Consider the following 25,492-nt stretch of genomic DNA (forward strand, 5'->3'; position numbering starts at 1 on the left):
ACGTGACAGAAGTGCAACCATTCCGACAACTACTGCAGATTTCAATATTGGGCCATCGACAAGAGTCAGCGTGCGAACCATTCAAGGAGACATCATCCATATGGGCTTTCGGAGCACAACACCCACTCGTGTTCGCTTGACAACTGCACTAGTCAAGGCTTTATGCCTCACCTTGGCCAGCCAACACCGACATTGGACTGTTGATGACTGGAAAAATGTTACCTGGTTGACGAGTCTCGTTTCAGATTCTATCGAGCGGATCCTCCTCTACGCGAATGAAGACAATTTCATGAATCCATGGAACTTGTATGTCAGCAGGGGCCTGTTCAGGCTAGTGAAGGCTCTGTAATGGTGTGGGGTGTGAGCAATTGGAGTAATATGGGATCCCTAATGCGTCTAGGTACGACGCCGACAGGTGACACATAGGTAAGCATCCTGTATGATCACATTCATCCATTCATGTCCATTGTGCGTTCGGACGGACCTGGGCAATTCCAGCAGGACAATGCGACACCACACGCGCCCAGAAGTGCTACAGAGTGGCTCCAGGAAAACTCTTCTGAGTTTAAACACTTCATCCGGCCACCAAACTCCCCAGACGTGAACACTATTGCATATATGTGGGATGCTTTGTAACGTGCTGTGCAGAAGACATCTGCACCCCCTCGTACTATTACGGATTTATGGGCAGCCCTGCACGATTCACGGTGTCAGTTCTCTCCAGTGCTACTTCAGACATTAATCGAGTCCATGCCATACCGTGTTGCGGCACTTCTGCATACTCGCGAGAGCCGTACATATTAGACAGATGTACCAATTTCTTTTGCTCTTTAGTGTATGTACACTACGTTACGTTACATATGCGGGATCCCAATAGTGAGGGGCGAGCGCGTTTGATTTATTTGCAGCGTTCCCTCTTGATACATTTTGAAGTCACCCTTCCGGCAATCTATACTGAAGGCATACCGTTACATTTAATCTAGAATACCCACTCTTTCTAAATCTTTCCTACCTGAAGAGGACCTTCAACGCCAGTGGTGTGTAATTACAGCGAGAGTATAGTAAATGTATTGATATTAGTCTCCGCTTACATAGCATACGGCTTGTTAAATGCAGAGGTATATGATTTTCCATCATGATTGCAATTCCCCAAAATACAAACGAATAAATCAGTTATTTTGATTGTTTGCAACGAAAGTTTATTCCTGTGAAATAAAAAAAAACTGGAAATTGACGTTCCACCACATCTCTCGGAACAGTATGATACCAGTCACTCAGTACTACGAACTCGACTTTGTCTCTGTGCAATCCACTACTTACAAACAGAACTTCATGCTGGCCACGAAAGGCAGAAATACGTTAGAGGGGATGGAAGCAAAAAGGAACACAGTGAACTAATTCTTCCATGCCACACAATAATCATTCACTTGAGGATTCAGAAGAGAAGAAATTGAAAATTATGTATTAATAGGCAAAGTAAACTATAGATGTTGGCAGTCTGCAATGGATAGTAACTAGCCTGTCCATTGCTTTCCTGATGCTCCCCTCTTCTTTGTGCCCTAAAGGATAAGAAGAATACAGTCCAAGTTACTGATATTTACCTCGAATTGTTCCAACTACTTCTTTTGTATGGTATGCTCGGCATTTGCAAAGTAACCACTATGTGTGCCCCCAAGAGGTATAGGACCGAGGCTGCCAGGATAACTACGAACTGTCTTCGAAATAAATGTCTAAGTGAAAAATGCACTCGATTGCCTTGAATTTCCATGTCAGCTTACGGAGCCGTGTAAAAAATAGCTGGAAGAAACCCTGATTTATCCATTGGCATAATTCACTCGAACTGCAGCGAAACAAAGTTATCAAATACTGAGTTCCGTTTCCAGTTGTTACACTCTAACCAGTAACAGAACCTTTGATAAACCATAGTCCAGCCCACAAATCCATAGCTCTATGCAGCAGTGGTTGAGTCCTTATTACACAATCGATTTTGAGTGATATAACGTGACATGAATTTATCTCTCGTCACGTTGTTAAATCAAAATATTGAAGCAGAGTTCTGTCTGTGTCATTGGTCTCCCCATCGTCGTCTTTTCTTTCTGAGATTCTTACTGCCCAGTAAGCAAGGTTGTTGTTGTTGTTGTTTTCAGTCGTGAGACTGGTTTGATGCAGCTCTCCATGCTACTCTATCCTATGCAAGCCGCTTCATCTCCCAGTACCTACTGCAACCTACATCCTTCTGAACCTGCTTAGTGTATTCATCTCTTGATCTCCCTCTAGGATTTTTACCCTCCACGCTGCCCTCCAATGCTAAATTTGTGATCCCTTGATGCCTCAAAACATGTCCTTCCAACCGATCCTTTCTTCTAGTCAAGTTGTGCCACAAACTTCTCTTCTCCCCAATCCTATTCAATACCTCCTCATTAGTTACGTGATCTACCCATCTCATCTTCAGCATTCTTCTGTAGCTGCACATTTCGAAAGCTTCTATTCTCTTCTTGTCCAAACTAGTTATCGTCCATGTTTCACTTCCATACATGGCTACACTCCAAACAAATACTTTCAGAAACGACTTCCTGATACATAAATCTGTATTCGACGTTAACAAATTTCTCTTCTTCAGAAACGCTTTCCTTGCCATTGCCAGTCTAAATTTGATATCCTCTCTACTTCGACCATCATCAGTTATTTTACTTCCTAAATAGCAAAACTCCTTTACTACTTTAAGTGTCTCATTTCCTAATCTAATTCCATCAGCATCACCCGATTTAATTTGACTACATTCCCTTATCCTCGTTTTGCTTTTGTTGATGTTCATCTTATATCCTCTTTTCAAGACACTGTCCATTCTGTTCAGCTGCTCTTCCAAGTCCTTTGCCGTCTCTGAAAGAATTACAATGTCATTGGCAAACCTCAAAGTTTTTATTTCTTCTCCATGGATTTTAATACCTACTCCGAACTTTTCTTTTGTTTCCTTCACTGCTTGCTCAATATACAGATTGAATAACATCGGGGAGAGACTACAACCCTGTCTCACTCCCTTCCCAACCACTGCTTCCCTTTCATGTCCCTCGACTCTAATAACTGCCATCTGGTTTCTGTACAAATTGTAAATAGCCTTTCACTCCCTGTATTTTAGCCCTGCCACCTTCAGAATTTGAAAGAGAGTATTCCAGTCAACATTATCAAAAGCTTTCTCTAAGTCTACAAATGCTAGAAACGTAGGTTTGCCTTTTCTTAATCTTTCTCCTAAGATAAGTCGTAAGGTCAGTATTGCCTCACGTGTTCCAACGTTTCTACGGAATCCAAACTGATCCTAGCCGAGGTCCGCATCTACCAGTTTTTCCATTCGTCTGCAAAGAATTCGCGTTAGTATTTTGCAGCTGTGGCTTATAAACTGATTGTTCGGTAATTTTCACATCTGTCAACACCTGCTTTCTTTGGGATTGGGATTATTATATTCTTCTTGAAGTCTGAGGGTATTTCGCCTGTCTCATACATCTTGCTCATCAGATGGTAGAGTTTTGTCATGACTGGCTCTCCAAAGGCCGTCAGTAGTTCTAATGGAATGTGGTCTATTCCGGGGGCCTTGTTTCTACTCAGGTAGTTCAGAGCTTTGTCAAACTCTTCACGCAGTATCTTACCTCTCATTTCGTCTTCATCTACATCCTCTTCCATTTCCATAATATTGTCCTCAAGCACATCGCCCTTGTATAAACCTTCTATATACTCCTTCCACCTTTCTGCCTTCCCTTCTTTGCTTAGAACTGGGTTGCCATCTGAGCTCTTGATATTCATACACGTGGTTCTCTTCTCTCCAGAGGTCTCTTTAATTTTCCTGTAGGTGGTATCTATCTTAACCTTGGTGAGATAAGGTTCTACATCCTTACATTTGTCCTCTAGCCATCCCTGCTCAGCCATTTTGCACTTCCTGTCGATCTCATTTTTTAGACGTTTGTATTCCTTTTCGCCTGCTTCATTTACTGCATTTTTCTATTGTCTCCTTTCATCAATTAAATTCAATATTTCTGTTACCCACGGATTTCTAGCAGCCCTCGTCTTTTTACCTACTTTATCCTCTGCTGCCTTCACTACTTTCATCCCTCAGTGCCACCCATTCTTCTTCTACTGTGTTTCTATCCCCCATTGCTGTCAATTGTTCCTTTATGCTCTCCTTGAAACTTTGTACAACCTCTGGTTCATTCAGCTTATCCCGATCCCATGTCCTTCCCACCTTTTTGCAGTTTCTTCAGTTTTAACCTACAGGTCATAACCAATAGATTGTGGTCAGAGTCCAGATCTACCCCTGGAAAAGTCCTTCAATTGAAAACCTGATTCCTAAATCTCTGTCTTACCATTATATAATCTTTCTGATACCTTTTATTATCTCCACGATTCTTCCATGTATACAACCTTCTTTTATGATTATTGAACCACGTGTTAGCTAGGATTAAGTTATACTCTGTGCAAAATTCTACCAGACGGCTTCCTCTTTCATTTCTTAGCCCCAATCCTTAATCACCTACTACGTTTCCTGCTCTCCCTTTTCCTACTGACGAATTCCAGTCACCCATGACTATTAAATTTTCGTCTCCCTTCACTATCTGAATAATTTCTTTTATCTCATCATAAATTTCATCAATTTCTTCATCTGCAGAGCTAGTTGGCGTATAAACTTGTACTACTGTAGTAGACATGGGCTTTGTGTCTATCTTGGCCACAATAATGCGTTCACTATGCTGTTTGTAGTAGCTTACCCGCACTCCTATTTTTTATTCATTATTAAACCTACTCCTGCATTACCCCTATTTGATTTTGTATTTATAACCCAGTATTCACCTGACCAAAAGTCTTGTTCCTCCTGCCACCGAACTTCACTACCTCCCACTATATCTAACTTTAACCTATCCATTTCCCTTTTAAAATTTTCTAACCTACCTGCCCGGTTAAGGGATCTGACATTCCACGCTCCGATCCGTAGAACGCCAGTTTTCTTTCTCCTGATAACGACATCCTCCTGAATAGTCCCCGCCCGGAGATCCGAACGGGAGACCATTTTGCCTCCGGAATATTTTACCCCAGAGGACGCCATCATCATTTAATCATACAGTAAAGCTTCATGTCCTCGGAAAAATTACGGCTGTAGTTTCCCCTTGCTTTCAGCCTTTCGCAGTACCAGCACAGCAAGGCCGTTTTCGTTAATGTTGCAAGCCCAGATCAGTCAATCATCCAGACTGTTGCCCCTGCAACTACTGAAAAGGCTGCTGCCCCTCTTCAGGAACCACATGTTTGTCTGGCCTCTCAACAGATACCCCTCCGTTGTGGTTGCACCTACGGTACGGCCATCTGTATCGCTGAGGCACACAAGCCTCCCCACCAACGGCAAGGTCCATGGTTCATGGGGGGGAGGGGGGGGGGGATAAGCAAGGTAACTGTGTGTATTCCGCGTGTCGCAGCATCCAACATTCCATTCTTCCATATTTACTGGTCGTATGCATTGTACTGAATGAGGATAAGAAAGCTAATTTTAAGACAACAAATAACAACATTAATAGTAATATTAACAATAAACTGCTTTACAGAGGAAGGTTGCGGTTTAAAAAGGAGCAGAAATAAATGTCAGTCGATCGTTCAGTTGGCACAATGGAAAGGTTTTCCTTCCATTCTGTTACTGAATTTCCTTATAGCTATTTTCATTCGAAGAAAGAAGCATGGAGCCATGGAGCAAACATGACACTGCTTTGTTTGGCTCAAACGGGCTATATGTGCATCCGGTCTTGTGTCATACACAACTACAATATCAGGAATATCATAAAACATGGTGTTGTATAATAGACTAATACAAGGGTGCCTCGTATTAATAAGCCAAACTGTGGATTAACAAGAAAAAAATAATGTATGGCAATTGAATCAGAAACAAAACAGAAGAAATAAGCAATTGTTATGTTGTGCACTTTCATACATTTTTCTCCTCCAGACATGCAACAGGAATGCAAATTAATATGTTTTTTCATGCCTTTGTAACTTCTCCTATCTTGTTTCATAATGGGATGAAAAACGAAACATAGATTCGTGCTACTAACATTTGCTTCGAATCTCTTCAGACTTTCTCTCATTTTGTTGGTCATGTGACCTGGTATCCGCAGAGGTTTCCAGAAGGAATATGACATGGTACGTTAACATTCGCTACTTACTTGTGGTAGTTAACAGCTCAGCTAAGGTAGTAGCGAAATGATGTGATAAGGTACAGCTTTTCATCAAAATAGGTACTGTTCTCCAAAAGCAGCGGCCGCTTTAGAAGGTGAAGACTTTTCAGTTCCGCAGACAAGGCGTTGGTGCAGTAAACACTCTTTCATTGCCTTTGTTGTAGCCGAGTAAGGTAGGGCGCAACGCTCTTGCATGAAACGAGCTTCTTGCAAGCAAAAAGATTACTTTACTCAGTCCGATATCTTATGTGGAAAAGATTCAGAATATTTCATCGAGATGGCAAGAAAAAGTTAAGCGAATTTAGCAGGGTAAATCAGTCTCACAGCCATAAATCACTTTTATTACAGCAGAGTTGCCAAATAATCCCTACAACACTGCGAAGTCTTGACTACGCTAGTGGCAAGAAGAATGTGTCGTTGTAGCTGGACTCTTGCATAATCTGATTCGAAAATTCAAACTAGCGCGGGACAACTTGCTCTGCTAAATTTTACATATTCTTTATTTTGGAATCACTGTAAGAAGCAACTTGCAGCTAAAACTATTTGACGCTATAAACAATGAATCACTTTGTGCATGTCTCCATTAAGTTCGACTGTCGTGCAGTGTAACGCTTTACGAGATCAGTGAGGCAGGCCACGGTCAGAGAAGTTCGCAATTTATTTAGTACATCATCATGAGATGGGTTGAAATTAAGATGAGTCAAAAACTTAATGTCATCTAACGCAGTGAGGTATTTTAACGATTACATCTTGACAGTAGTTCCCATATGAAGATTTCGATATTTTTCTACTAACAACGCCCTTAGGTGCTGACAGCTAGTAAATTGGGAGGAAACAGTACCACGCTCAGTGTGATAAACCTGCTGATCTTATTACTATCTCTTTCATTTCGGCTTAAAGTGTACCGCAAATTGTGAATCTCGTGCACCAGATGCGGTTTACATGTACTGGAAAGGCTTCTTGAGTGACCACACAGCAACTATTGTGTCGACAACCCATTTCATTCTTTTAATGTCTAGACATAAACTAAAGGGCAATAAACTATAGAAGAATTAAATAAATGCAGAGGGATTTTTGTGATGTAGGCTGCAAAATACGTAATGACGGCATAGGTAAAACGTCAGAAAAATGGAAAATGGAAAAAGCAACAACAGGTTTTCTCATAAGGTAAAAATGCTAACATCCTTGGAAGCCTATTCAGAAAGTGTCTGTCAGCGTTCCTGAGTTACTGAATGGTGTAGATTGTTGTCAGTATACATATACATTGCCCTAGCTACGCATTATTCGTGATATGAGTCACATAAATAGCAGTAGCACTCGCTGGGGTTTTAGTTTTATACTGATTTAGACAACTGGCAACAGCATGTATCTGAAATTTGGAGAGCGCTGTGACTCAGCGTAGATGGTCTGCAGATGAAGAACTTCAGCTATGAAAACGCATTCTTGTGGCCATTAGGGTAGTCAAGACTTTGCAACATGGTAGACATTGTTTGGAAACTATCCTGTCGCAACAGTGATCAGCTGGTGTGGGACGGATGTATCCAGCTAAATTCGCTTGACGTTTTCTTGTCGTCTCGAAGGCATACTCCGAACAATTACCACTTCACGTTGCGAGCTAACTGCCTCAGCTACGATTATGGTAAGGAGAGGGTGTTTACTGGAAAGACTTCCTGAATGACCACACAGCAACTATTATGTGTTGACGTCCCTTTTCATTATTTTAATGTCTAGACACAAACTAAAGCGCAGTAAACTGTAGTCCAATTAAGGCAGAAGGAGTTTTGTAATGTGGCCTGCTAAATACCTGATGACGGCATAAGTAAAACGTAATGTGAAGTGCTCGCTTTCTAAAAAGGTAGATACTTTCGAAATCATTACAAATACTCTGCAAAATCATCATCTTATCACATCCTTTTGCTACTCCTTTCACTGAGTGGCTAACAAGTTAGTGACGAATCTTTATCCTCTGTGACATGTCTCCTGACAACCTCGAAGGAGTAGTCATTGTCATCTGCTTCAAGAATACCTAGTTACACCTCTAAAAAAAAAAAATAACGAAAGTCTGTGAACAGATACGAGGCCACAGAAAGTGCCACTCATCTGTGGTATGTTAATCATATCAATATGAACCGTGAAAAAGTTAAGGAAGCATCAACAAACTTGTTAGTATGTATGACCTACCCTTGGTCTGTAGGTGAAGAACGTATGAAAGAGCACAACTGCACAATTTTTTTTTATTTCTTCTGTTTAGTTTCTGAATCCACAGTTTGCCTTAATACTCTGTACGATCGATATGTTAGATTCTTATTCATAAAATGTTTTTATGATATTCCTGGTTCTTTAGTTGTATGATACAATCAGTATAACGTCAACAGTACGTAGTATGTTACTGTTTCTTGACGTTTTGGACAAGATTGCTTTGTACACTTTAATTTTGTTAAAATACTCTTTCGTCGCAAAGTGAATAGTATCAGTGGGGAACTCATTTGTATTTTTAAATGATGTATCCACTGCCGGTTTGAAGCTACCCATAGGTCGATATCGGGTAGTGCAGCTCGACTGACAGCTCGCTGGAACAGGCCGTCGATAGCAGTGAGGACGTTGTGAGCTGTCCATGAAGTTCTTAGTACTACTGGTGCAGCTGGGACCAGGCAGTATTGCTCGTGATCGTTCACTCACTTTCAGGATTGGTGCTGAGTGATCCTGCTAAATTCTCGTAATATTCTCTTTCAACACTTATGAAATAATCTGAACAGTCATTGCATTTATACGACATCGAGACCATTAATTTAAGTTTTTGGCGTTAGGACGGTGATTCCATTCTCAACCTTCAATTAATTTCGTTTTCATCTTGCAAATTGTCTGCAATAATACCACCACAATAGTGGTAGAATCCTAAACGAAGCAAAGTCATGTTAGTTCTGTGGCCCCATGCTCAAGGGAAGTTGCTGGTTACAATCTCATTGGGCTAGTGGTGTGCACAGCCTCACTTTCCTGTCTATATTTGATACTGATGCACATGACCAGTGAATTTGGAAGAATGGAATACTGGATATTTCGCCATGAAGCGTTCATACAAATTATAAAATGTATGTATGTATATAAGCATGTTACACTTTCCATCTTAAATCGCTGCACAGGTTTCAACCAAACTTAGTTTCACGAAGCGCTAATGGGGTAAGAACCACCTACCGATCAAACGGGTGGTGGCAGAAGAGCAGCGCAGACCCCGATGTGCGAATAACCGTATTTTAGTAATTCAGTGGTTGAGAACGAGAAGACTTAGTGAATTATAATAAACTTTACACATAATTCAGATCTTTAGCAGGCTTTTACTCCCTCACCATTTCCATAAAATGATGAAAGGACAAAAGGTTAATCGCATACTACAATTTCGCTGTTGATGCATTAAAACTACCGCATGAAGTACGAAGTTTTATTTTATGATTTCTTTAATGCTGACAGTATTCAACACACATTTTGCAGACGGTATTCATATACACTACTGAATGTACCAACCAAGATGTATCAGGGTACGACACAAAGTTCGGGAGATATCACGTCCAATACTGAGATGCGGGAAATAATGTGGCAACATGTATGACGCTGTAATTTATTACTCCTTTACTGCTAACTCTATTCGCAACAAATTTCGAATACAGTATCCACATAAGCTGCTAACTGTACTTAGAAAAAGATATATGATACATAGCCCAGGAGGTACGACTTCTAAACTCTGAACTGCATGAGTAATGAAATTGCAGGATGAGACGCCGAGGATGTATGTGTAATAACACTTGTGAAATCAGATATTCGCGAAATATATTTGACGTGTGCGTACACGGGCAAAGCCAATGGTAAAAAAGTCTCGTAATGACAATCTGGAGGAGAAGGGGGCAGAAGAAGGCTGAAGGATAGAGAGGAGGAAGGAAGAGATGTACACAGAGAGGGAAGAAAGTACAGAAATGGGGAGGGTAAATGAACAGGACACAGAAGGGAAGAGGAGGAGATGGACAGAGTGAGGGAGAGGAAGAGATAGGCAAAGAGAAAGGGGGGAAGAGAGGAATAAAAGATAGGGGAGAGGAGGAGATTGACAGAGGATGGTTAGAGGGGTCCGGCAGGGAGAGGGGGATGTGGATATAAATAGCAGTAGAAGGAGGAGGAGTGGGACCAGGAGAAGAAGAGGAGGAGATGAAATTAGAGCGGGCAAGAGCATATCGACGGGATGCGAGCTAGTGGACAGGGAGAGGGAGACGTAGGAAGTGGATTAATAGGCAATTGAAATGTGTACAGTCCTGGGTAACGCTGCGTACTCAGCTAGTATACACAAAAACTTCTGCTACTTGTTTTTAGGGAAATAACAAAAGCCCAACAAGGAACGACAAGTGGATTCCGGTGACGTAGACAGCAATTACTGCTGATTTAACCCAGTGATGCCAGGTACTCATGTCGCAGTATATTACTCAACAAAGGGATATGTGGTATGGACTATACCCCTGCTACAGACAGCTACGAATTTATGGCCTGGGCCATGGTTTGCCACTGACTAAGCTAGTAACAGCGAATATTCTGTTCAAGAATCACAAGAGGTAGGTGTATACAAAGGCCGGGTGATTCGGGAAGATTTCAGTTAGATTACGTCATAGTCAGATAGAGATTCCGAAATCAGATACTGAATTGCAAGGCATACCGAGAAGCAGATACGGACTCAAATCACAATTAAGCAGTGATGAAGAGTAGGCAGAAATTAAGATATCAGTCAGGAAGGTTCAATACGCAAAGAAGTGGAGTACGGAAGTACTATCGAATGAAGAGATACGTTTGAAGTTTTCTGAGGCTATAGATACAGCAGTAATAAATAGCTCAGTAGGCAGTACCGTTGGAGAGGAATGGCGTGTCTAGAAAGGGAAATCACAGATGCTGGAAAGAAGAACATAGGTATAAAGAAGGTAACTACGAAGAAACCATAGGTATCAGAAGAAATACTGCTGTCGATCGATGACAGAAGGAAGTACAAAAAAGTTCAGGGAAATTCAGGAATATAGAAATACAAGATGCTAAGGAATGAAATAAATAGAAAGAGCAGAGTAGCTAAGAGGAAATGGGTACGTGAAAAATGTGAAGAAATCTAAAACTAAATGATTCTCGGAAAGACTGATTCATCGGATAGGAACGTCAAAACAACCTTCTGTAAATTAAAAAGCAAGGGTGGTAACATCAAGAGTGCAACGGGGATTCCACTGTTAAGTGCAGAGGAGAGAGGGGATGAGTGGAAAGAGTACATTCAAGGCGTCATTGAGGGAGAAGATATGTCCCTTGTGGTAGAAGGAGTCAATTTAGAAGAGATAGGGGATCCAGTATTGGGCACAGATTTTAAGTGATCCTTGAAGTACTTAAGATAAAATAAGGCAAAAGGGGTAAGAAACATTGAATTAGAATTTTTAAAATCATTCGGTGAAGTAACAAGAAAACGACGATTCATGTTAGTGTGCAGAATTATGAGCATGGCGACATATCATCTGGCTATCGGAGATATATCATTCATGCGATTCCGAAGACTGCAAGAGCTGACAAGTGCGAGAATTATCGCACAACCAGCTTATCAGCTCATGTATCCAAGTTGCTAATAAGAATAATATACAGAAGACTGGATAAGGAAACTGAGGATGAGTTAGATGACGGTCAGTTTGGCTTTAGGAAAGGTATAGACCACAGAGAGGCAGTTTTGGTGTTGCGGTTAATAATAGAAGCAAGACTAAAGGAAAATCAAGACTCGTTCATAGGATTTGTAGACCCGGAAAAAGCGTTCGATAATGTGAAATGGAGCAAGATGATCGAAATTCTGAGGAAAAACAAGGGTAAGCTGTAGAGAGAGACGGCTAATGTACAATATGTACAAGGGCCAAGAGGAAATACTAGGAGTGGACGATCAAGAACAAAGGGCCCATATTAAAAAGGATGTAAGATAGGAATGTAGACTTTCGTCCCTGGTGTTCAACCCGTAAGTAGAAGAAGCAATGATGGAAAGAAAAGAAAGATTCAGGAGTGGGACTGAAATTCAAGGTGAAAGGATATTGCCGGAGAACAAAGTGAGTAACACCGTGGTGGAGTAGTTATGATACTAAACTTTTTTATGGGGGGTCGTGAGTTATAAACTCACCTCGACTGTACAGTTTTAATTTCTATATTCACTTCGAGTACATTCTAGAAGTATCCACAAACGTCAAGAATCATTGTACTGGATTGCTCTGTAGCTGTAAATATACTGTATGTGTTCTGGCCGGAAGCAGTTCGCTCCGCGCTCTTGTATGTGCAAGGGCTGAATAAACTTTTGGTAAGTGAAGTTAGTGCTCGTCACTCATCTAGTTACACCTTCTTCTACGTGCCATTATTCTGGTGGAGACGCTGGGTATTGGAACTTGTGATAGCGCACATAATCGAGTACACCGTGACTCCTCCCATCAGGCGTGACAAAGCCGACGTTTATGTTGCGAGAAGCCCGAGTTCGAGCCATATTCAACAGATCGCAATCTATCGGAGACAGAAGAGGAGGAGGACGTTACGATAACAACAACGGTGTGCCACCACATGAGACATCCTTCCGGGTTCTCTGGTGGCGATGGCCAAGATCCAAAAAAGCGGCTGAAGGTATATGAGAGTATAGCCAAATTAAAAAAAATGGGATGACACCGTGTGTTTGGCTAATGTAGATTTTCTACTTCGAGGGCGGGTGCCAAGCAATGGTATGAGACCAACGAGGAGAAGTTTACAAGATGGAAAGTATTCCAGGTGGAACTGCGCAAGTATTTCGGCGTCACACAACGACAGAACTGCATGGCTGAAGATAAATTACAGTGCACGGCACAACGTCCAGGAGAAACTACAGCATCCTACATTCAAGATGTCTTTCAGCTGTATAAAATAGTGGATCCTAGAAAGAAGCAGGAAGATAAGGTTGCATAACTCATTAAAGGTGTTGCTGAGGATATGTATGAAGCCCTAATCCTGAAGGATGTCTCGACAGCAGACAACTTCATAAAATGGTGCCAGTATATGAGGCAATGCATAAAAAAAAAAAAAAAAATACACGCCAGTACTTTGAACTGTTTCCCAACGTTTTATCAATGTCTGTGATGGAGGGAGAAACTAAATTCACTAGTAGAATGAGGGCTTTCACGACAGGGTGACATGGCTGTTGATATACTTTCCGGGATGTGACTGTCAGTCAGTCGGCAAGACTCAGCGGAGCAGCGCCTCTGAGGAAGTCCAGCGCAGTCCTGGACGAAACGTAAGGAGCAGAAAAGTTCTTGGACCACAACCTCACATTCCGGAAAGTATATCAACAGCCATGAATTCACAAGTGTTCTTTGTCAGATAGAGAGGAAGTTCAGAAGGCACTTGGATTGCATGGCGAGCAAAAAACCGAGACGCTCCAAGACGTCATAAGGGAGGAAGTGGAACAGACGTTGAACCCAATCTTTCGGCCTTCATTTCCCTTTAGAATGGTGAAAAAGTCGAGACCCAGGCGGAATTACGTTCCTAGAATGCCGCATGAAGAACCTGTTTGGGCACCAAGGAAGATTGACGTCTGGAGGAGCCAGGATAACCAACCAGTATGTTTCACTGCGGACGACCGAGACGTGTATTGCGCTATTGTCGAGAAAGACGGTGGATATTTGATGACGCCCGCGCCAGAAGACAACAGACTGATCTTAGCTGACGCCAACTCTGGGACGACAAAGATGAACAAGAAGATGTGAGTGCATTGCAACGTAGATCACCATCTCCGCAAGCTAGCCGCTGGAGAGGACGCTCCCCAACACGCCGACTGAGGTCCCCATTGCCGCTGGAAAGCTACAACTGATCACCTAGCAGCCTCAACCAGGGAAACCAAATTGTGCTACTTTCCATGGAGGTGAGGCCGTCGAAGAAAAAACTCCTCAGCCGTCGATCCCTGTAAAAATTATAGGAAACTACGTCGATATCCTCATGGATGGCCGACCAGCTCAAGCTCTTGTGGACTCTGCAGCATCACATTCAGTCATTTCGGAGAAGTACCGTCGCTGGTGGCAGAAAACCTTATTCGCCAACCGCAAAACATCTCTTCTGAAGGTGGGTAATGGGATATATGTAAAACCTACAGGAAGATGTACCATTAGTGTGGGTATAAGTGGCCATACACAGCCCTCAGAATTCATCGCCTTACAAGAGTGTAGTAATGACGTCATTCTCCGATGGGAGTTTTTGAAAGCTTCTCAGGCAATTTTAGATTGTGGTCGCTCGAAGATTATGCTAGACGATATAAGATACTGTGGACAGGAAGATGCGCATCCGATTGTGGGGGGACTATGTGTGCTGTATGAAGTGATCATTCCTGCAGTCAGTGCTGGAGAGGTAACTGTCACGTGTCATGCCATGCCTCAATACATGGATCTTGTAATGGAATGTAAGAGAAGTATGCCACTGAAGAATAACTTTGTCATCCCAACCCCTGTCGTCTCATTTGAGAACGGATGCGGTGAATTGTGGATAGTTAACTGTCGCCGAGAACCGCAGACCCTTTCAGGACGCATGTGCGTAGCAAACGCTGAGCCGTTAATTGAACAACAGCTGAGCTTCATAGAAACCTCCCATGCCGAGTCTGTGGGCGAAGTTAGCGCTACCACTAAGAGAAGAGATATTCTAGCTCGACTATCACCAGATCTCACTAAGGAACAACAGAAGAAACTACTAGCCATTCTTAAAGAGTTCTCTGAATGCTTCAGTCCACAGGTGAAGAACAAATTAGGCAAATCGACGGTGAAGCACCGGATTAGCAGTGGAGACCATCAACCAATAAGCCAGAGAGCATACCGTGTGTCAGCAACGAAACGTCGAATAATTCGCGACGAGGTAGATAAAATGATGAGGAATGACGTCATTCAGCCTTCCCAGAGTTCATGGTTGTCACCAAGGATCGATGTGAGAAGCTTCCTCGGATTATGTTCTTATTACCGTCGTTTTATCAAAGACTTTTGTATCAAAGCCAGGCCACCCCCAGAGTTGTCAAAAGCCGATGCCAAATTTATCTTGTGTGGTGCTCATGAAGATTCTTTCCCTGCGAAGAGCTCTGACGACGGACAATGTACTTGGTTTGTATGATGAGAGAACTCCTACAGAACTATACACAGATGCCAGCCGTATGGGATCATTGATGTTCAGGTGCAAATTTCGGATGGAAAAGAGAAGGCTATAGCCTATGCTAATAGGACACTTTCAAAAGCCGAGAGAAACTACTCAACTGCAGAATGAGAATGTCTTGCTGTGATCTGGGCCATGTAAAAATTTCGACAGTATCTCTATGGAAGGCCATTCACAGTTGTTGCAGACTATCATTCACTTTGTTGGTTGACAGGTCTTAAGGATCCAACAGGATGACTCGCAAGGTGGGCACTACGTCTTCAAGAATATGACATTACCATGGTGTACAAAAGTGGAAGAAACACCAAGATGCCGACTGTCTCTAAAGAAACCCTGTGCCAGACCATCAACACTTTGATGAAGATAGTGGCTGTCTCGCTGCACTCCAGGATCTCTATGCTGGACAGAAGAAGGACGGCAAGATATCTCAAATTATGATTGCCTTTAATTGATCGGAGAAAGTGAAAGAACAATTTCAGGTAATCAATGGATTACTTTGCAAGAAAAACCTTGATCTGTTTGGAAAGATGTGGCTACCAGTGATTCTTAAACACATGCGCTCAGATGTTCTACAGAAATTCCATGACACACCTGAGGCCGGACATTTAGGATTTATTAAGACATACGATAGGATCCGCAAGAGATTTTTCTGGGAAGATTTATGTAGTAGTGTCTGTCACTATGTGTTGCACTGTCGACAGTGCCAGAGGTGAAAGGCAGTTCGTCAGGAGTCACCAGGCTGACTCATACCAACTCAACCTGCCGAAACGCGTTTCCTGCGTCTTGGGATAGACTTCCTCGGACGATTTCCAACGTCTGCTGGTGGCAACAGATGGATTATTGTTTGCACTCATTATCTGACACGCTACGCCATGACAAAAGCCGTGAAAACAGCCGAAGCATCTGAGGTAGCCAAATTCATCGTGTAGACATTGTATTAAAACACGGTGCCCTAAGATTGTTAATCGCAGATAGAGGGAAATTTTTTCAATCGAATCTTCTAACAGTTACAAACCGTCGGTGCGACATTACTCATCACACGACGGCTGCCTACCATCCGCAAACTAACGGGTTTACTGAACGCCTTAATAAGACCATGGCCGACGTTCTATCAGTGTTCACCAATGTTGAGCAGAGCATCTGGAATGAGGAGCTACCTTTGTGACGTTTACCTACAACACCGCCAAACAAGACACCACAAAATTTACGCCCTTTTTCCTGGTGCATGGGCTTGAGGTGACTATGACGACAGACACTGTGTTTCCGTTACATCCTGATGACGTGGACGACGACTACATCGGCCAGGTGTTAACCAGAGCTCAGGAAGCCTGGCAGTTAGCTCGACTCCGCACGCTGCAGGCTCAAGAAAACGATCTCCGAAAGTATGACGCAAGCCACCACCCAGTTGTCTACCAGCCAGGTGACTTCGTGTAGATCTTCACTCCTGTTCGGAAGGTAGGTCTCTCTGAGAAGCTCCTCAGGCGCTACTTTGGACCTTATAAAGTTGTAAGACAGGTGTCTGATGTTACTTATGAAGTTGAAGATTTCGACCCCGATATAAAACGATGAAAGATCAGAGGTACGGTCCACGTCCTTCGAATGAAGCGCTACAAGGATTCTGCAAGCCAGTGTATACTCGAAGCTTCAGCGACAGGTAACAAGCGGAAAGGTGATGAAGAGCGTAGCGCTAAAAGAAGTTCAGAGAAGATCACCACCAGGGCGAGCATCAGTCATAGGAAGTCGGAGTATGCGGGACCGATGACTCGTTCCCGGACTAGGAGGACCTAACACCGAGACGCTGTTCACTTAAGGAGAGAGGAATGTCGCAGAAGCAGCTGAGTAAAACAGTGGTGAAGTAGCTATGATTCTAAACAGTTGGATGGGGGTCGTGAGTTGAAAACTCACATCGACTGTATAATTTTAATTTCAATATTCGGTTCGCGTACGTTCTAGAGGTATCCACAAAAGTCAAGAATCATTGTACTGAAATGTTCTGTAGCTGCATATATGCTGTATGCCTTCTGGACGGACGCAGTTCGCTCCGCGCTTTTGTATGTGCAAGTGCTAAATAAACCTTTGTTACGTGTAGTTAGTGTTCCTCATTCATCTATTTACACCTTCTTCTACGTGAATATAATTCATTGATGACATTACTATGCTGAGTGAAAATGAAGAAAAAATACATGATCTGCTGAATGAAATGAACAGTGTAATGAGTACAGAATACGGATTGAGAGCAAATTGAAGAAAGTTGAGAGTAATGGGAAGTAGCAGAGCAGAAATGTGAACGCAGGATAACTTATCGGGATTGGTGTTCACGTATCAGATGAAGTGGAGGAAGTCTGCCAGATATCCTACAAGAAAACAAATGACGGACGGAGCAAGGAGGACATAAAAAGCAAATTAGCACTGGCAACAAGAGCACTCTTTGCCAAACAAGTTTACTAGTAGGCCACAATTTGAGGAAGAAATTTCTGAGAATATATGTTTGGAGCACAGCATTGCATGGTACTGGAATACGAACTGTGGGAAAACCGGAACAGAAGAGAATCGAAGCATTTGAGATGTGAGGTTACAGACAAATGTGGGCTGATATCGTAAGGAATGAGGAGGTTCTGCGTAGAGTCTGAGAGGAAAGGAGTATGTGGAAAACAATGCCTAGGTGATAGGATATCTGCTAAGATGTCAGGGAATGACTTCCATGCTACTGAGAGGGAGCTGTAGAGGGGACAAACTGTAGAGCAAGACAGAGATTGGAATACGCCCAGCATATAATCGATGACGTAGGTTGCAAGTGCTACTCTGAGACGAAGAAGTTGCATGAGTGAGGGATTTGTGGCGGGCCGCATCAAACCAGTGGGAAGATCGATGACTCAAAAAAGAAAAAGGTGGAAGACTAAGTTCGATAATTTTTTTCTCCTGCTGCTCGAATGAGATGTGGTAATGGATAAATTAGAGTTATTTACACAGATGCGTAAAACAACACGGAAATTCGAGGTAAAACAAGAGCTGGTTCTGCTTATGACATTCGATTTAGAATAAAATTCGTAAACGGTATGGCAACCCTGATCCAATACGTTGTGGGACCAGGCCTAGTGGTCTGCTTTACGTATACCAAGCAACAACACAGAAATAAAGTCTGTGGAAAGATTCGAAGGAACCATCTTTGATGTGCATTTGTATTCTGTTCCTGATTTTGGCACCTTACTAGAGGGGAACTTTACAATCATGATGGAAGTTGTATACCTCAATATTCCAAAGCTTCGTTATCAGTGCGCCATTATACGTAACACCGTCGTTAACAGTGCTTTTCAAGCCCGAAAGCTTAAAAAAAGAGGAATTCTAGATACAATCTAATTGAGTGTCTTAAATATAGGTAGCCTTAAAAGTGACGTTAAAAAGTAACAGTAGATAACGCTGCTCAAAAACCGAAAGAGCTCACGCCTCCCCGTTAAAGGCCTATATATGACTAGCAGGACAAGCCTTTCACTACATGTACTACTGTTTGTAAAAAGTGGAACACTCAGAACAAATTGGCTGTAACGCTTCACGATGAGAGAGCCTATAGAACAGTTTACCAATAAGTGATTTGGGTAGCAGAGGGGGGCCGTGCACGTACGGCTAACAGCGTCATAATTTGTGTGAGCGGACGGCTCAATATTCCGCAATATGCACTCGGTGTGGAGCCGTCATACGTAGTGGAAACATAACCATTTTCCATTATGCCTCGCCAACATCACAGAGTGGAATTCGACAAGTGAGAGCGTTCTAACGGGGCAGAATGATTGGTCTCTGGTAGGCAGGTCTGTCGTTCTGTGACACTGCAGGTCGTACATGACGCGCTGCTTTAACAGTGAGGGCTATGTGGAACCGGTCCGGTCGAGAGAAGAAGGCCATGCAAAAACAAAAAACAAAAAAGAAGGAATTTTAGGGTTTGACTTCTCGTCGACATCAAGGTCATTAGGGGTGGAGCAGAAGCTCGGATGGAACCAAGGATGGGGAAGGAAATCGGTCGTGCCCTTTGAAAGGAATCATCCCGCCATCTGCCTGGACCGATTTAGGCAAATCACGGAAAACGTAAATCAGAATGACCTGACGCTGATTTTAACCGTCGTCCTCCCGAATGCGAGTCCACTGCGCCACCTCGCTCCATGAGGGCCGTACACAGCGCAGACATGGTACTGGTTCAGATGGTTCAAATGGCTCTGAGCACTATGCGACTTAACTTCTGAAGTCATTAGTCCCCTAGAACGTAGAAATAATTAAACCTAACTAACCTAAGGACATCACACACATCCATGCCCGAGGCAGGATTCGAACCTGCGACCGCACCGGTCGCTCGGTTCCAGACTGCAGCGCCTAGAGCCGCACGGCCATGGTACTGGACAAAACAGTGTGACGAAAGCGCGAGATGCCAGCCATCTTGTCCTCTTGGCCTTAACGAACAGAACGGCTTCGTCCAAAGTGTCGGCGCGACGTTGGAGCGCCGCAACGGGTGTGGAGATGTCTGCGTCGACGGTTCGACGCCGTCTTCTGCGGGCTAGACTGGTAGCACGCGTCTGTGGACCACAAACCACCAACGGTGCAATCTGCAATGGGCAGCTGAATCCCGACACTGGCGTGCTGAGTGGTAAACTGTAGTGATTTTGGACGATTCTCCCTTCGTATTGTCCTACAGTGATTGCTGCATGCGCATTCGACTCAGCCGTGGTGAACACTGTCAGGAAGATTGTATTGTTGAGAGGCATAGTGTACAAACACCTAGTACGAACGTTTGGGGTGCCATTATCCATAACACACGGTTTGAGGGCAATCAGAACTGAAACAGGCGCATCAGAGTGGTTTTAAAGCCCGAAGCACTGACTAACCATTCTGCCATGTGCAATATTTCAGGAAGACAGCGCTCGGCCTCAAGTGAAGACGAGTGTGCAACGCCAGGTACCACTGTTTCCCTGGTCTGCCTGTTCGCCTAAAATGTTACCCATCGAACATGTCTGGGACTTGGTCGGTCAGAAACTAGTTCGTTCTGGTCCTCGTACAGCCACAGTCGATGTAGACGCGCCTACTAACGACGTCGCAGATTATTCCCCAGCAGCATACTCCGCGTTCCTTGAGACGACGTGCAGCTGCTCCGATTGCAGCACATGGTGGCGCTGCACCATGCTAATTTTGAGAGTCACAGTGCATGTGCAGGTCGGTAATATTAATAATTTGTGCAGTTCATGTCCCTAATCGGTGGAACAAATTGCATTGTGATAGCCTCTTTCGGTGCTGGTATTCCATTTTCTTCAGACATTAGTGTAGCTATCGTTAGCACAAAAGAAACAACAAGTTCGTCGCAAATATATGGCAACCCAGTGATAACCCATTTGCTCTCGTGCGTTGTCCTGAAAATTCTTTCGCTAAGTTGCATTCCCTTTGCTCTTCGACGACTTGTGCTACATAATCCTCATGTAACACGAAAACTGAAACAGAAAACTTAGTTTTACGAGGAAAGCTGTTCTTCACATGCATAACAACTCTTCTCATCTTAAACGTTGCGTTATGAGGGTCAACATACGACACAGCACTGAGAGAGAGAGCCGCTGCTGACGGAGCCTCATTAACTCAGTGGTTCGCCGGCACGGTAACACAGTGTGGTAGTAGAGAGAGGGGTAGCTTCCCTCTGTGATAAGAAACTGAGTGATTGGATCAACGATGAATTTGAAAGGATGTGATGGGACGTCCACCCCAAACAAATGCAAGAAACGATAACGAACCAAATGAGATTCTTAAGGAAAAAAAGTGGTATCGTACATATGTTGCGATGCAACAGGGGTGAGAGTTGTCATTTCCAATCACAAGGGGAGCCAGTGCATTTTATTTTCTGATTTCAAATTTTATTTAATCAGACTGTGAATTGTTCAAGGAAATTTTGGGAACAAAATCTCAAGAATACCTTTGAACATTAAGTCTTTTCACAAGATTGACTTAGTAATTTGTGTTAATGGTCATAGATGTGTACTTTATGAATATGAAACTATTTCAGTATACTTAAATTTTTGAAGAGCTACCACTCAACCGTCAAAGACATGAATTTAAGTTTTGTTCCTCACGTAAGATCCATATGTCACAGGAATAGTAAAATAGTGAATACAGTTACCGTGTTCTAAATTTGTTTAATAGCAGTTAACCACAACTGTATACGTTTGCTGACACCGGCGTCAGCTAATTCATTCCAATCTGGGTAGTATCAAAAATGTTCAGTTTTGTTGGTTTAAATCTCTGTCCAGTACTGAGGAGAATGTACGTGACGAAAGCGGCAGTTTGTCGGGTATGCATTGTAACCCAAGTTAGAGCTGAATAGTATGCGCAATTCTAAAAACATCGTCGTTGAGACGTATGTATCAATACTGTGTTAATGAGTTTCTTACGTGCGAGTGACATAAATACCTAAATCAAATGGCTGGTGGCAGCAGTAGCTGTGGAGGGTATATAAAAAGTATTGGGGGGGGGGGGGGAGGAGTCGCTGGAAACAGTGCACTCATCACACGGAAACGGAGCGAATTATCTGTCGTCCAAAAGGACAGAGTCAGTGGCTTTCAGACCAGAGATGGAAGCATTTCCGACACGCTTACTTTTCTTAAACGTATGTGTGGCGCAGTGGTTTAAGTACGGGGGGGGGGGGGGGGGGCATGTGTTCGGCGCCGAGGCAACTGTGGTGCCATAGATGACAGGGCTGAATGACTGCTGCGAAAATGTATACGGGCGCATTGAAGTGCAACTGTGGACCAACTGACCTCCCAAGCGTCTACGAACAGTGTCCCCTCAACGACCGTTCCGCGAACGCTGCTGCGTATTGGTCACCGTAGTAAGCGCCTGCTGCGTGTACTCGAGCTGACAGCTGTACTTAGGCGAATAAGGCAGGAACTTAGATTCCAGCACCGCAACTGGACGTGCAGAGAGTGGCAGATGACTCACGTTTTATCCTCCCTCGGACAATGCCTTGTGTAGAACGCCTCAAAGCAAAAAAGGAAGGAGCGTTTTGGGGAATGTTTTCGTGGCATTCCCTTCACGATCTCGTCGTTCTGGAAGGTACAATGGATGAACCTGCCATTGGGGACATGTGAATTGGTACTTGAGTTTGTTTCTTCGCGGCGCGGTGCAAATTGTGGTGGTCATGTTAACATGTCTTGACTGTGTAGTAACAAGCTTGACTTAATGGAATTATTTTTAGTAAAAAAAATCTACATGATTACTTTCAGCCATGACTTTTAGATTATGATGTGATAAAATTGTGACCTGGTTTCGCACGACTCCTTATGGGTGGGTTAGGATGAGGTCATTCTAATAGAGAATCGTTTTAGATCCACGGTGCAGCAATTGATAGCAGTATGTGTGACCTCTGGTGCAGGTGGTCGCTGCCCTTTTGAGTGGCGGGGCTGACCGCACGGAGACGCTGCCCCACGTAGCACCGCCGCTGACACTGGCGGTGGTGGCGGCGCAGCCGCGCTCCGTGAAGTGGCTGCTCGCCGCGGGCGCCGGGCCCACCGACGGCTGCCTGCTGGCGCTGGCCACCAGCGACGACTGCAACGACGTCGACGACGCGGCCAGGCCCGAGGTGGCGCGCGTCTTGCTGGCAGCCGGCGCGCGCGCCGACCCTGCCGCCGCGCAGGAGGCGCGCAAGCGCGGGTTCACGCTCCTCGCCGCAACCATAGAGGCGGCTGCCCGCTGACGCCACGGCTCAGACCGTCGATCGGTGGCTCCCAAAGTTCCTCACAGCGTTACGCCTGAGTCCAGTCACACATTAGCTACTACCGCCCCTTCTCCTACCATAATCAACATTAGTACCTAACACAAAGTTAGAATGAAACAAATTTCTTCGAATACTTTTAATGTTAAAGCTATGTAAGATAAATGATATTTACTTTTTGTAAGTATGTTATTAAACCATGAACTAATGAGTCAGAGAGACCAATTGATGCTACTTATTTCTAACAACATAATTTTTTTAAATGATGAAACAAATCGCAGTGGATATGGTGTAAATTGAAGGTGGATTGGGGAGAAAGGAAAGGTAAGGAACTGACGGTACCAACTGCATCAGAACGTTATGTTGAATCAGGGGCGACGAGAGAAAATGTATACCGCACAGCGAATCGCATCCGAGATTTCCTGCTTAGTAGGAATTGTGCTAAGCAATGCGCCAGCTGGACAAAATATCTGTCGCAGATGCACGGACTATCTCGACACCTGCTCGGCCGACTCATTTTCTCATCTAGTGCCAATGTTCACAGTCCCCATCCATGTCCACCGTCCATTAGAATTTTAGATTTCCTCTGGAGGCCGAATGTGAGTCCACAGTGAAGGTTGTAGATTTGTTGCCCATCGAGGAGAAACAGTTATATGAATGAGTTGTATCTTTTCATTCAGACACGTTCAAAAGAACAGCACCACACATATAATTCTCAGTTCATTACGAGAGATACCTAGAAACAGTCTACTTCGTGAGGAAAGTAACTTGTTATGAGTGATGCTTCCCCTGTAGCACTCCCCCTATCACTCCCAACCCCCAACATCTCCCCCCCCCCCCTTTCCTGGAACACTTACTTCACCTGCACCTAGCAGCCACATTTAAAATCAACCGAGTTAAAATACGCGCACCGTATTATTGTTTTTGCAGATCCTTGAATTGCTGGGTTGCTCACTTCTGAACTACAGAAATGAAGTTCTTCAGTCTGACCACTGTCAGAAATAATAAGACTAATAGCAACAATAATAGTCTGTTAGGCACTACAACAGTGTCGTAACAATTACACGGTAGTGTCCTCTTGTCAACGTATTCGTTTTTCTGTTAGGAAGTGAAGAATAAAGCAATTTCGGGGTCATTACAGGAACTACCTACAGGTCGGAGAAGGTATTTCCATAGGATAATTAAGCATGTGTAACATATATGTAACACATACATCTCACCTTATGCGACAGATGCATCGGACGAGGGTGAAGTGCCTACGTACTGGATGGTCTGTGTAAAGAAAAGCATTGTTCATTTAGCAATTTGTAAGTTCCACCACATCATCCGACTAACTGAAAATAAATAAATAAATAAAAAATTAATCACTGACAATTTATATATTGAATATTACAACATTACAGCATGTTCTCTGAATACAATTTAATTTTACCATTAATGGGCGTCCATTAATTATGTGATGGGTTTTCTTTAAAACTTGGAACCTCCTTTCCCCTTGCTGAGATTTCGTGAGCTGTGGTGCAAACGCCACTCCATCCCCCGCTCCCTTTTTCAGTCTGGTGAAAATAAGGAAAAATGTCGTCTTGATTGAAACACTGATAAAAAGACTTTAATAAAACCATGTTTTATATAAAAAGTACATTTAACAGCGTTTTTAATACATGACTAAAACTCTATTTTAAAGCTGCCAATCCAGAGTTATATTAAGAGGGACAGGGAGAAGGAGAAAAAGGCTCCGCGGAAGAAATTGATTGGTCTGTAAAAAGCTGATCTTTTATTGGTATATATACATTAAATATTATTGAACCATTACTTACATTTAAGATGAAAGACAGTATTGTTTGAAACTTCCTTTGAACTGTACGATTATGTAGCTTTTCAATCTCTTGATACATATCACCACTAAAAGAAGTTCTTGTTGGTGGAATTCGGCATAACGTCCTTCTACAAACGATTAACCTCTTGCTCGCAGATGTGTTACGTTTTGTCGGCATACCGCATAATGGACACATTCTTAATATTTTCGTACTAATTCATGTCGAACACAGTAACATAGGTACTGTATGTGTCGCAGAATGTGACGACTAGCTCACTGGTGGCACGCAGGTATTTCGACCAGTGCGGTAGAGGACTCCCCAAATGATATCTCACACTTGTACGGAACTTGTTCCAAATGGGGTAATCTCGGGCATTCACACACGCAAGGCATTCAGTTCAGTTCAGAGAGGCCATAAAGGATGTGAACAATTCAATGTTGTATACTCTCAGGATTAATTATATAAGATAACATTTTGTCCATTTTAATACCGTACATTCTTCGAATTAAAGTGTCCGCCCATTAATCGAGATCTGACGGGATTTTGGCAGACCCCTATTG

The 25,492-nt window shown here is 43.3% G+C and overlaps 1 protein-coding gene across 1 annotated transcript in view; it reads left to right on the plus strand.

Annotated features, from left to right (window-relative positions):
- Window positions 1–23,294, plus strand: part of LOC126355974 (uncharacterized) — a 626,068-nt gene extending 602,774 nt beyond the window's left edge. The window contains exon 22 of the mRNA XM_050006583.1: window positions 22,777–23,294. Within this exon, the coding sequence (XP_049862540.1) occupies window positions 22,777–23,097 (321 nt within the window). The 3' untranslated portion in view covers window positions 23,098–23,294. The remainder of the gene's footprint in view (window positions 1–22,776) is intronic.
- Window positions 23,295–25,492: the final 2,198 nt, after the last annotated feature.

This window comes from Schistocerca gregaria, chromosome 3 (assembly GCF_023897955.1).
Source record: "Schistocerca gregaria isolate iqSchGreg1 chromosome 3, iqSchGreg1.2, whole genome shotgun sequence".
In the NCBI taxonomy this organism is placed as follows: Eukaryota; Metazoa; Arthropoda; class Insecta; order Orthoptera; family Acrididae; genus Schistocerca; species Schistocerca gregaria.